This window comes from Bos javanicus, chromosome 14 (genome assembly GCF_032452875.1).
Source record: "Bos javanicus breed banteng chromosome 14, ARS-OSU_banteng_1.0, whole genome shotgun sequence".
Taxonomy (NCBI): domain Eukaryota; kingdom Metazoa; phylum Chordata; class Mammalia; order Artiodactyla; family Bovidae; genus Bos; species Bos javanicus.
The window spans coordinates 31,776,643-31,789,363 of record NC_083881.1 but is presented as its reverse complement, the minus strand read 5'-3'; the positions used below and the strand labels follow the sequence as shown (position 1 = coordinate 31,789,363).

The following is a 12,721-nucleotide window of genomic DNA, read 5'->3' as shown; positions in this document are numbered from 1 at the left end:
TCACTCTCCTCTCAATTTCATCAAGAGGCTTTTTAGTTCCTCTTCACTTTCTGCTATACTCCTCCCTTTTTTAGATTTCTTTCATTTAGGTTACCTTAGAGCTTTGAGTAGAGTTCCCTGTGCTGTACTGTAGGTTCTCATTATTTATCTATAGTAGTGCACATATGTTAATCCCAACCTCCCAGTTCATCCCACCCCCACTTCCATCCTTGGTATCCGTACGTTTGTTCCCCACATGTGTCTCAATTTCTGCTTTGCAGATAAGTTCATCTGTACTATTTTTCTAGATTCCACATATACGCGATATTATATATTTGTTTTTCTCTTTCTGACATACTTCACTCTGTATGACAGTCTCTAAGTCCATCCATGTTTCTGCAGATGGCACTATTTATTCCTTTTATGGCTGAGTAATATTCCATTATGTGTGTACATATATGTATATACATATACCACATCTTCTTTACCTATTCTTCTGTTGATTGACATTTAGGTTGCTTCCATGTCCTGGCTTTTGTAAATAGTGCTGCAATGAACACTGGGGTGCATGTATCTATTTGAATTATGGTTTTCTCTGAGAATATGCCCAGGAGTGAGATTGCTAAGTCATATGGTAGTTTTATGTTTAGTTTTCTTAAGGAACCTCCATACTGTTCTCCACAGTGATTGTACCAATTTACATTACCACCAACAATGTAGGGAAGGCTTCCCTTTTCTCCACATCCTCTCCAGCATTTATTGTTTGGAGATTTTTTGATGATGGCCATTCTGACTGGTGTGAGGTGATACCTCATTGTAATTCTGATTTGTATTTCTGTGATAATTAGACACGTTGAGCATCTTTTTATGTATTTGTTGACAGGTGTATGTCTTCTTTGGAGAAGTGTCTGTTTAGGTCTTCCATCCATTTTTTTCATTGGTTTGTTTGGTTTTTTTGTTATTGAGCTGCATGAGCTATTTGTATATTTTGGAGATTAATCCCTTGTCAGTTGTTTTGTTTGCAAGTATTTTCTCCCATTCCAAGGGTTGTCTTTTTGTCTTATTTATGGTTTCTTTTGCTGCACAAAAGCTTTTGAGTTTAATTAGGTCCCATTTGTTTGTTTGTTTTTATTTTCATTTCTCTAGGAGGTGGGTCAAAAAAGATCTTGCTGGGATTTACGTCAGGATGTTCTATGTTTTCCTCTAAGAGTTTTATAGTGTCTGGCCTTAGATTAATGTATGTGTATATATTTACTTTGATATTATATCTCTAAATGCTGCTGATCATTGAATTTTCATGGTTTACCTGTGTTGACTCCTTTGCCTTCTCTGTACACAGTGATTTGTAAATAATGACAGTCTTATTTCTTCCCTTCTAGCTCTTAGCCTTTTTTTCTTTATTCTTCTGCTGGCTGTGAAGAATATACTTCTGCCTCAGTATGAAAATCTGTGGAATTGGCATTAATGTACATTTACTTTGTTTCTGACTTTAAAATGAATGCTTCTAATGCTACTCCTGTATGCAAGTGCCTGCTGTATATTTTTGGTAGATAGTATTTAATAGACTAAGGAAGTATACTTTTCAGTATTAATTTCTATATATATATATTTTATAATTAATAGACATAGGACTTTGAAAAGTTATCTTCCTGAGTATATTGATATGCTCATATAGTTTCTTTAATATATTACCATTGACATAAGGAAATACACTAAAGATAAACTAATTGCATTCAGTCATGACATTAATACCTTTTTCTATAGTTTGCTAACATACATTTCTAGGGTTGGCACCTATGTTTATAAATAAAATTGGCTTATCATTCTTTTTCTCAGGCTATGACTGTCTCATCACTGTTAATAATATTGGTCACCTGAACCTTCATTCTTTTGCTCTTAAGCAATTGTGCTAACAAGTTTTCTATTTGAAATATGTTTCAAAGACCAACTTTGGTTTTGGTGAGCCTCACCATTACTTTTTTTTTTTTCCTTTTCACTAATGTATGCTCTTTTTTTCTAATGCCCTGTATTCTATTCTTTTGTAGTTTATACTATTGTTCTTTTCTAAGTTTTGATTTAGACGTAAGACACATCAATTTCTCATCTTTATTCTTCTGCAACAGGATCATTTACGGTTATAAATTTCTTAGAAATGTCCTATTTAGTTTTGATTTGGTTGCAACTTTTCTACAGTGTCTTTCTTAACCCACAAGTTATTTAAAGTCTGTTTTCTCAATTTCTAAATGTAGATATATTTTGTCACTGATTTCTAAATTTAATTACACTGTAATCAGAGAACATTTGTTTGACATGAAGTCTCTGACATTTGTTGAAACTTATTTTGTAGCCTGGTATTGAGTTAATTTTCATAAAAATTCTAAGTGTGCTTGCGAAGCAAGTCTGATCTTTTGGTTACTGAGATATAAGATTTTTAATTTAAAATCCTTATGATATCCATTTTTGCGATACATATTTTGATGCTGTTTAATTGAATGCATTCAGATTAGTAGCATTTATGTCTTCCAGTAAACTGAGAATTTTATTAGTATATATGGATGTACATATGTACATACATATGTATAAAGATATTTTTATATTTCTACATTATATATAGTGATATGTATATATATATTAATATATTACCCCCCCAAAATGGTTTTGCCCTAAATGTTTTGCTATTAATATAGTTATACTAGCTTTTTTCCTTTAGTATTTGTATAGTGAGTGAAGTGAAAGTCACTCAGTCGTGTCCGACTCTTGCAACCTCATGGACTGTAGCCCGCAAGGTTCCTCTGTCCGTGGGATTCTCCAGGCAAGAATACTGGAGTGGGTTGCCATTTCCTCCTCCACGGGATCTTCCCGATTCAGGAACCAAACCCATGTCTTCTGCATTGCAGTCAGATTCTTTACCAACTGAGCTAGTTTTCACTGTTTCTATTTTATGTCTTTTGTAACCAGTACTTAGGAGAATACTTCTTATTATTCAATATTCAGGCTCTTTTAAGCTGGAGAATGTAATCCTTTTTAATTAACTATATTTACTGACATGTTGTCTTATTTTTTTCTTGAAACTATTTTTTCCTGATGCTTTTTCTGTGTTTTTCTGCCTTGCAGACATTGTACTTCCCTCAGAACTCCTTTACCTTTCTCCTGTTTGTCTGAAATATTTCATCTATATGGAATTGATAACCCCATCAAAGTATCTTTCATTTCCTTTCCTTCTCAGGAACTTCCTCTAGCCAGTCTTTTATGGCCAGACCCTATGAAGATCTCGAGTTGAGCACTCTAGCTATGAGTTGGATATGTTGGCTTTTACTTATAGTAGATACCTTGATCATGTGTTCTACATATTTTTTCTCATGAACTCTTCTTCAGCAAAGTTTCAGATGAAAGAATTCTGCATGGCCTGACTTGAGGGTACATCTTTGTCTGGAGAAGTCTTGCATTTATAACTACAACGTACCTTCTTATCAAATCTTACTAGTGTGTAGTTGTTAATTCCTGCTCTTTAACCGAGGCTATTGTCCTTTGAAGGTCTAGTTTTATACTAGAAGCTTGGTTCCAGCTCTGAACTTTGGACCCCAGATCTCAGCCTGATTCCCCATGTGGTTGTGACAGATTCCCACAATTCTGATACCATCACAGCTCACGTACACACAGCTCTAAATGGCATTTTCTTCTTTATTTTAGGCTCCTGGGAATTTCGCTTTACATTTCGCTCTACTTTAGAAGGAATGTTAGCTATATTTTATTCAGCTTTTTCTAGCTATCTTGCAGCAGAAGAGTGTTAAGGTTTTCTAGCTCTCTTTATTGCTGGAAAAGTAAATCCCATGGCAAGTTGGTCATTAGCATGAAAATGTTAGTTGCTCGGTTGTGTCCAACTCTTTGTGACCCCATGGACTGTAGCCTGCCAGGCTCCTCTGTCCATGGAATTCTCTAGGCAAGAATACTTTCAGTTCAGTTGCTCAGTCATATCCAACTCTTTGCAACCCATGGACTGCAGCACGCCAGGCTTTCCTATCCATCACCAACTCCAAGAGCTTGCTCAAACTCATGTCCATCGAGTTGGTGATGCCATCCAACCATCTCATCTTCTGTCATCCCCTTCTCCTCCTGCCTTCAATCTTTCCCAGCATTAGGGTCTTTTCAAATGAGTTAGTTCTTTGCATCAGGTGGCCAAAGTATTGGAGCTTCAGCTTTAGCATCAGTCCTTCCAGTGAATATTCAGGACTGATCTCTTTTAGAATGGACTGGTTGGATCTCCTTGCTATCCAAGGGACTCTCAAGAGTCTTCTCCAACATCACAGTTCAAAAGCATCAATTCTTCAGTGCTCAGCTTTCTTTATGGTCCAACTCTCACGTCCATACATGACTACTGGAATAAACATAACTTTGACTAGATGGACCTTTGTTAGCAAAGTAATGTCTCTGCTTTTTAATATTCTGTCTAGGTTGGTCAGAACTTTTCTTCAAATACTTTAGTGGGTAGCTACTTCCTTCTCCAGAGGGTTTTCCCATCCCAAGGTCAGGCCCAGGTCTCCTAGCACTGGGAGCAGGGTCATTAGCATACACTGTCTAAAAACTTTTAGGATCTTGTCTTTATTCCTGGTATTCTAAAAATCCTTATATATTGATCTGAGTTCTCCTTTCTTCTCTAATCTGTCTTTATGCTCTTAATTCACCAGATGTTGGGCATATGATATATTTTCCTGTATTTTCTCTATTTTCTATCTTTTTACTATTTTGCTCTACATTCTGGGAAATTTTCTAAACTTTTTTCTAAGATTATATTGGATTATAAGTTTCTGCTCTTTTTTATTCTCTAACTGTTCCTTTTTTAAAGCATTTGCTTTCAGGGCTACGGCCCTGCCTCAGCTCACTGGACTGCTTACATCGTGGGCAGGCGAGCACCCTGCACTGATAAGCTAGAGGGAAGAGTCTGCGAGCAGCCGTGTCCTCATGGCGCCATGAGGTCCTCCAAAGGCCTGCCACCAGTATCTGCATCCCCAGGGAGAGTCCCCATTACACTGGCCTTCAAAGCCAGACATTCTGGGGGCTCAGTTTCCTTTGCAGGAACCCAAAGTGAGGCTCAGATCCCTTGTTCCTTGGGAAGAACTCCTGCAGTTGTGATTATCCTCCTGCTTGTGGGTCACCTACCCAGGGGTGTGGTCGTGACTATACAGCATCTCCATCCATCCTACTGTCTCACTGTGGTTCCTTCCTATACCTTTCCTTATAGAAACTCTTTCCTGCATTTCCTGTCATTTTCATTGATAGCTGCCCTATAAATTGTTGTAATTTTGCTGTGCCCTTGTGTGAAGCAGGGTCTCTTACTCCACCATGTTGGCCACCCAGGTACTTTTCAAGTAACAATAACAACAAGTAGTTAAGGGTTTTCAAGCTGTCACTATGACAGGCTCTCTGCTATGTATTTTACTTCTATTGTTCCAGTTAATGTTACCAAAAAAAAACCTGTGAGTAGGTTTTAGATTTACCTTCACAGACTGGATGAGGAAACTAAGATTCAGAAATGTTATGTGAAAGTGAAAGCCACTCAGTTGTGTCCAACTCTTTGCGACCCCATGGACTATTCAGTCCATGGAATTCTCCAGGCCAGAATACTGGAGTGGGTAGTCTTTCCCTTCTCCAGGGGATCTTCCCAACCCAGGGATTGAACCCAGATCTCCTGCATTGCAAGTGGATTCTTTACCAACTGAGCTATGAGGGGAGCCCCCAGAAATGTTAAAACCTCATCCAAAGTCACACAGCCCGTGCTGCCAGCACTAGCATTCCAGCCTAGAGTCGTTGGATTCCCAAGTCCATGCTGTGAACTTTTACTTTAAAGTTCCTCCACCTCTTAAACAGATCTGGCTACGACTGGTGGTCATAGAAGGAAAGGAATGTGTGGGAACACCCACCCAGTTCCAAGGTGAGAGACTCTGCAGAGGAGCATCCTTTCCTGGAATATCAGTTGGCCATGGCAGTAAAGACCTGAGGCAGCTGGTCTGCAAACAGCCTTAGGCCATCCTGACCAGGCTGCTGATTCTAGGTTGTGGTCAGTATCCAGGGTCACCCAGCTTTTCTGCTCAGAGCCGGTTCATCACTTCATCCAGATGGGATCAGGCCCTAAGGAAATGACTGATGGTAACCTGCCCACAGTGGGCTGATTTGAACTTTGAAATACCTGCATATAGAATTCATAGGGCAAAAAGCCCTTAATGGTAAAGACCAGGATGTGAAAGCCACCAAGCAGATCCTCTTGAACACTAAGGCAGGAAACTGGAAGTTGTTTCTAGTTCTGGGATATTTGCAGGAAATCCTGGAGATACTTACCCAGTCAGTAAATGATGGTACTGGAGTTAAACACATTCTATAATACCATTCAGTAGCCCTGCATCCTTGGGAAAGGACTCTGCCTCTCTGAACCTGAGTCTTCTTGTTCATGAAATGTACAATCAACTCGTTTCCCAAGGTCTTATAGAAAAGATTAGAACTACCTATAAGGTGGGTGGCACTTTACAAAGCTCATGTGAGTATTACAGGGGTATTACTATAACTTAGACATAGGAGTCTCCCGCATCTTAGTGTAGGCATCAGCCTGCCACCCAAGACTGAAATATCCATGTTACTTACCCAAGTACCTTTTCCCTAAAACATTACTGGAGAAAAGTCTGGTAATTCATTTTAGTTTACTAATACCAAAACAAAATACACTTCCTGATTTTTGCAGATTCTTTTTTGTTGGTTTGTTTTAGACCAACTGCTTTCTGGTGACGTTTCCTAGGAAGGCTTCTCCAGGTCAGGCAGTAGGGGACGTTTCTTCCATGGAATTTTCCTATGGAGAAGCTACGCTCTTCTGTGGAGTGAGGATTCTTATTTTAGCATATGCCCCAGAAAACAGCACTCACAGACTCATCACCAGAGTGGTTATTCAGATATTTCAGGTTCCTGTGGCTCTCCACCCTCTAAATACAGCACTATTTCCTCATCTCCACAGGTATTAGGTGATACACCTTAATAGCAAGATCTCTCTCTGTAATGGGTTTAGAGGCAAAGATGATTAAAGGATTAGAAAGTCTTAACATATAAAGAAAAGTGGAAGACAGAAAGGTACTTTGTCTCACAAAAGCAAGAAACCAGTCATTCCCCACTGAAGAACAGAACAAGGAAAAAAAAAAAAGTGTGCTTCAGTGTAGGGATTAAGAAAATGTCTGAAAATCTGGTTAAATGTGGATATGAGTTAAATCAGGATAGTGTCGACTCTCATCTTTGGGAAACATAAAAGATGTGGTTTAGATGCATCAATTGGGGACAGTCTGGTCCAGGCCTGGACATATCCTTGCCCAAGGGCTGGCAGATGGATCAAATGACCTCTCAGCATCCCTCCCAGCCCCACACTTCTGTCGTCCTATGCTTGTTGGACTAGCACGTTAGCTGCATTAGACTTGCCCTTGCAAGTTAGTGGAGGAGGCAGCTGCCTGAAAGAAAACAGGTAAACTCTTTTTGTCCCCAAAATAAATGCCTCTGTTTCAGGGGGCTTCCCTGGTAGCTCAGAGGGTAAAAAATCTGCCTGCAATGCAGGAGACCTGGGTTCAGTCCCTGGGTTGGGAAGATCCCCTAGAGAAGGAAATAGCAACCTGCTCTAGTATTCTTGCCTGGAGAATTTCATGGATGGAGGAGCCTGGTGGGCTACAGTCCATGGGGTCACAAAGACACAACTGAGGGTTGCATGATCCTGCAACAGATCAAGACCAGAAATGCAGGAAGAGGGAGTCCCAAACAGAAGACATGGACATGACCTGTAAAGACAAACTGTGCCTTACTGAAAGTGCAGCTCTTGGCTTGTATAGCAATGAGGCTCTCCTCCATCCCAGCTGAGTCCAATTCAGTCTTTCAATGAATGAGCAGCTCCCACTAGGCATGGAGCACTAGACAGGGTACCACAGACTCTACTGTAAGCCAAACAGTGATCTTTTGCTTTCCGGCAAAACACTGAATGAGTGATGAACATGTGGTCAGTTACCCTGCAGGGTCTGCACTTATGCAGCAAATGATGACTGAGTTGCTAAGATGCACAAGGCATCATGCCAGGCACTTGGAATGGGTTGGTAACTAAGCAGACAAATCTGTTGCCCTCATGGAGCTTACATTCTGGGAAGAGACACACATGATGAAAGACACACGAGATTCTCTAAGAACTGTGACAAGGAGCCCTGCCCTGGCTGACAAGTACCCACCATACCTGAGAAAGGGATGTTTCTATTGGCATGTGAAAGCTGAATATGAATCGGTGAACAAACTTGCATCATGGGAGGAGGCAGCATTAGGAGAGCACTCCATTTAAAGCTACCGAATGTTGTCAAGGGACCACAGTCTGCTTTATAGTAAGATGAAGGGTCATCTATGTATTCCTCTTTCTTGCTATTATACAAATATTAGTGCAGTAAATAATTTTAAACAATATCAAAGTCATACTTAAAACTAGTTTATCTCATTTTTATCTTATGACTAATAGATTGGTATTTATTACTTGTAAATTATGATCAGATTCTATATGGATGTGATATCATTTGGACACTAAATTCAGAATCAACTGAGAATTCGACCCTGATGATGAAAGCCTTGAGTCTAATTCTAAAATGGCTTTGGTATTGCTGTAAGCCAACAAGATGATGTGTTTGACACTGTGACGTGGATCTTTCCCCACCGACATTGACTATGAATTATAGGTTGGTTCCTGCACTACAGGTGGACCTGTGGCAGCCCGGAGGTGTCTCCCAGATATCACAGGGAACAGTTACCGATGTCCACGTTCCCCACAATGGCTCCCGAGCCCTGTTAACCTTCCTGCAGGAAGCCAACATCCAGTACAAGTAAGCGTGCTTTTTCATTGCTTAATTCATTTATACCCAATTGAACTGAATGGCAACTGTATTTAGGTTATGTGTTAAGTGCCAACAATAGGGTTTCAGGTTCTGTTTTTCATGTTAGGGAAGGCAACATGGATGTGGAACAGTTCTATTTACCAGCCATGAGCTTCTTTCTTAGTGTAACGGTGGAGGGGGAGCAATCACACTTCTCTATCATTCACCTAAGTAATCAGTGTACACATGGGAGGGTTTTACTGTGTGGGAAGAGGAGAGTAGTTTATCCACGCCTAGAAGGTGGATGTGGGCAGACAAAAGCCAGACTCTGCAGGAGCTGCATCGGTTGGACAAAGGGTGAGACTTGGGACCTTGAAGGCAGAGGGGAAAATGCAAGCAAAGGCGAGAAGCAACACAGTGAGTGCAGGTCAGGGAGTAGGAAGAAAAGGTGCCTGAGAGGTAGGGCAAGGGGCCAGGTTGTGGGAAGCTGCTGTTCAGAGTTAGGAACTCAGACCTCATCTTATGGGTGACGCTGCACAATCGTAGGATGTGAGCAAGGGAGCCACGTGTAACTGGGTGGTGGGGTAGGAGGAGACCACAGCAGCAATCCAAGTGAGAGTATGAGGACTGTGAGTCAGGACCAGAGTGGTGGGATCAAAAGAGAATTCCAAAAAATATTTCAGAAGCAAAACCACCTGGACTCTACATTTATTGGGATGTAGATGGAAGAGGAAGAACTCTTGGGTGATTCCAAGTCTTCTGTCTTTGGTGACCAAGTGGATAGATTTGAATACTTTGAGTTTTTTTTACAGTATTAGTTAAGCAGTGAGTGTGAAACAGCTGGAAGATAGTCCCAATCATCAAATAAGAAACAAAATCTTCTGAGATAAGGGATGTCAGTGGTGCCCAGTGCCACAGTGATCTGCAAGAAAAGGACTGATCAGTTACCTTCAAATTTGGCAATGGAAGTTTCACTGGTAACCCTAATGGTAGGATTAGAGTGTCAGGAGCAGAAGACAGAGAAGTGAACAGGAGGTGAGAACACAGCAGCAGAGCAGACTATTCTGTGACTCTTAGAAGTTACAATAGGGAGAGGGCAGAGGTGAGGAAGATGCTAATTCAGTGACTGCCTGAGATTTGGAGTGTGGGTAGGGGGCTGAAAGTGCTGTGACCAGCAGGGAAGGAGGCAATTGATGATGAAAGACAGAATGCACAGGTGAGGGAGTAGTTTTAAACGGTAGGAAAAGTACTTTATCCTATAAGACCAAAGAGGTAAGTGTGGGTCTAGTTAAGATTGTGGAGAAGAGAGTCAACAGGGTAAAGAGATAGTAGTCATCATAGTAGTGGCGCTAGTGGCTCAGTCGTGTCTGACTCTTGTGACCCCGTGGACTGTAGCTCACCTGGCTCCTCCGTCCACAGAATTCTCCAGGCGAGAATACTGCAGGGGTAGTCATTTCCTTCTTCAGAGGATCTTCCTCACTCGAGGATCGAACCCAGGCCTTGTGCATTGCAGGTGGATTCTTTCCATTTGAGTCACCAGGGAAACAGGGCAAGAGATCATAACTAATAGCCCAGTTTTCTGGATGAACTGAGAAGCAAAATTTATCACTTAGAATAAAGAAATAGGGGTAGGAACCAAAAAAAGTGGTTGTTGCAGAGAAGAAAGATTGTAGCACTGATACAGAGTTGACGTTTTGTTGGTTAGAACCACAAAAAGCTCAAGATGATAAGGACATTAAGGTTACTAGTGAGATGCTAGCTCAAGTATTCATCTGTGGGGTCTAATCTGGATAGTCTAGATTAGAGGAGGATCTAGGAAGAATGATGGAACACTGGGGTGCATGTTATTTTTTGAATTATGGTTTCTTCAGATATATGTCCAGGTATGGGATTGCTGGACATACGGTAACTCTATTAGTTTTTTAAGGATCCTCCATATTGTTCTCCATAGCAAATGACACATACACAGTACTATAAATAAACTAGCTGACTAATTAACTAAATAAACTAGGACCTACTGTGGGGCTTCCCTGATGACTCAGTGGTAAAGAATCTGCCTACCAATGCAGGGGATGCAGGTTCAATCACTGGGTCAGGAAGATCCCATGGAAAAGGAAATGACAACCCACTCCAGTATTCTTGCCTGGGAAGTCTCATGGACAGAGGAGCCTGGAGGGCTACAGTCCATGGGGTCAAAGAAGTATTGGACATGACTTAGGTCCTTTGTTGTTGTTTAATATCTAACTGTAGAGCACAGGGCACTCTACTCAATACTCTGTAATGACCTAAATGGGAAAAGAATCTGAAAAGTGGATATATGTTTAACTGATTCACTTTGCTGTACAGCAGAAACCAACAACTTTGTAAAGTAACTATATTCCAATTAAAAAAAAATTTTTTTAATGATGGGACAGAATGGAAGAATCAGGGCATTAAGGTATTTACAGTGAAAACAGGTTTAGTGTGACTGAGGGCAACAAGTTAGAACAAAATACATTTTGATAAAGTGTAGGCTGCTGGACATTAAGAGTTCTGGAGTAGAATACTTGTGACTGGTGACAGGATTATAGGGGGAGCAATGAAGGAGATGGCTGAAGTGGAATGGAGAGCATTGAGGCTGATGCAGTCAAGACAGAGTGAGGTTAATCACCATAAAGCCATCTCAGCAATCTTGAATTTCCTTGGCTGATGGCAAGATTAGAGGTGGGGAAAGAGAATGTATTCCTGAGACAGGAAGTAGCAGGGAGGAGCCAGGAGTTAGAGGTAAGCAACCAGGAATGACACAATGCTGAAGGGAGGATGAACTTTTCCTGGAAGTTAGAAGGTTAATGGAGCAGTACCAATGGTACCCAGGAGGATGCTGACAAAGTAGAAGAGAAAGTCACCGAAGAGTCTGTGTCCTTGAAAGAGTCCAGTTTCTGCTGGTGCAAGAATATGAGAAGAGGGAGTTCTCTAAAGAGATTGGAGAATGTAGGAATTTTATTTACAATCAAAGAGAATTCCAGAGAGCACAAAAGCAAAGGATGGGAGGAAGAGATGGAGAGAAAGTGCAAAATCTGGGGGGAGAAATGCAGGCTAGTGAATGAGTGAGATGGGAAGGAGTGACTTGCTCTTGGTTTGGAACCCTATGATTTTGGCCACAATTGTAAATGACTAACCAGGTGCTGCCAGTGGTAAAGAATCCGCCTGCCAGTGCAGGAGACACAAAAGATGCAGGTTCGATCTCTGGGTCAGGAAGATCACCTGGAGAAGGAAATGGCAACCCACTCCAGTATTCTTGCCTGGAAGATCCCATGGACAGAGGAGCCCAGCCAGCTACAGTCCATGAGGTCGCAGAGAGCCAGACATGACTGAGCACACGCAGCCTCTCAACTACTCCAACTTTTAAGCTAGTGTTTTTACTGCCAGAACTGGCACAGAGATCCCCGGTGAGGCCCAGGAAGGGTTCAAGGCTCTCTCAGTCAAGGGAGAGAGCTCTAGTCTCTGTGAAAGCCTGGCACAGAGGGTTCAATGGGGCAGTAACATCCTTCCCTGGCCCCAGAGATATTTGGCTCTCAGAGCGATAGGCACAGCTTTATGAAAGTACTGATGGGCTTTTTGCAGAAAGGTATTTTATCTGTGCCTCCATAACAGGGCAGAGTCACAGCTATGCATAAAACCATTGTTCACATTGAACACATTTTAATCACTGCTGTAGCTCTGAAGGCAGGCTTTGATTCTCTGAATGCCTAGCAGGGAAGAGCTTATTTCTATAGGTCCTCAATAAAAAACTCAAATGCCTCATTAATTATTATTTGGAAGAAAAGAATATACCAGTTATTTTAACAAGTCTCTATTTCCATTCAACATAGGTCATGTGGAACTGCTATAGAATAAAA

The 12,721-nt window shown here is 41.2% G+C and overlaps 1 protein-coding gene and 1 long non-coding RNA gene across 3 annotated transcripts in view; one reads left to right on the top strand and one right to left on the bottom strand.

Moving 5' to 3' along the window:
- CPA6 (carboxypeptidase A6) overlaps window positions 1-12,721 on the top strand; it is a 294,614-nt gene that overhangs the window by 193,697 nt on the left and 88,196 nt on the right. For both annotated transcript variants that reach the window (XM_061438927.1, XM_061438926.1), the window contains exon 3: window positions 8,728-8,852. In XM_061438927.1, the coding sequence (XP_061294911.1) occupies window positions 8,728-8,852 (125 nt within the window). The remainder of the gene's footprint in view (window positions 1-8,727; window positions 8,853-12,721) is intronic.
- LOC133260508 (uncharacterized) overlaps window positions 1-12,721 on the bottom strand; it is a 179,788-nt gene that overhangs the window by 81,261 nt on the left and 85,806 nt on the right. The window lies entirely within an intron of this gene.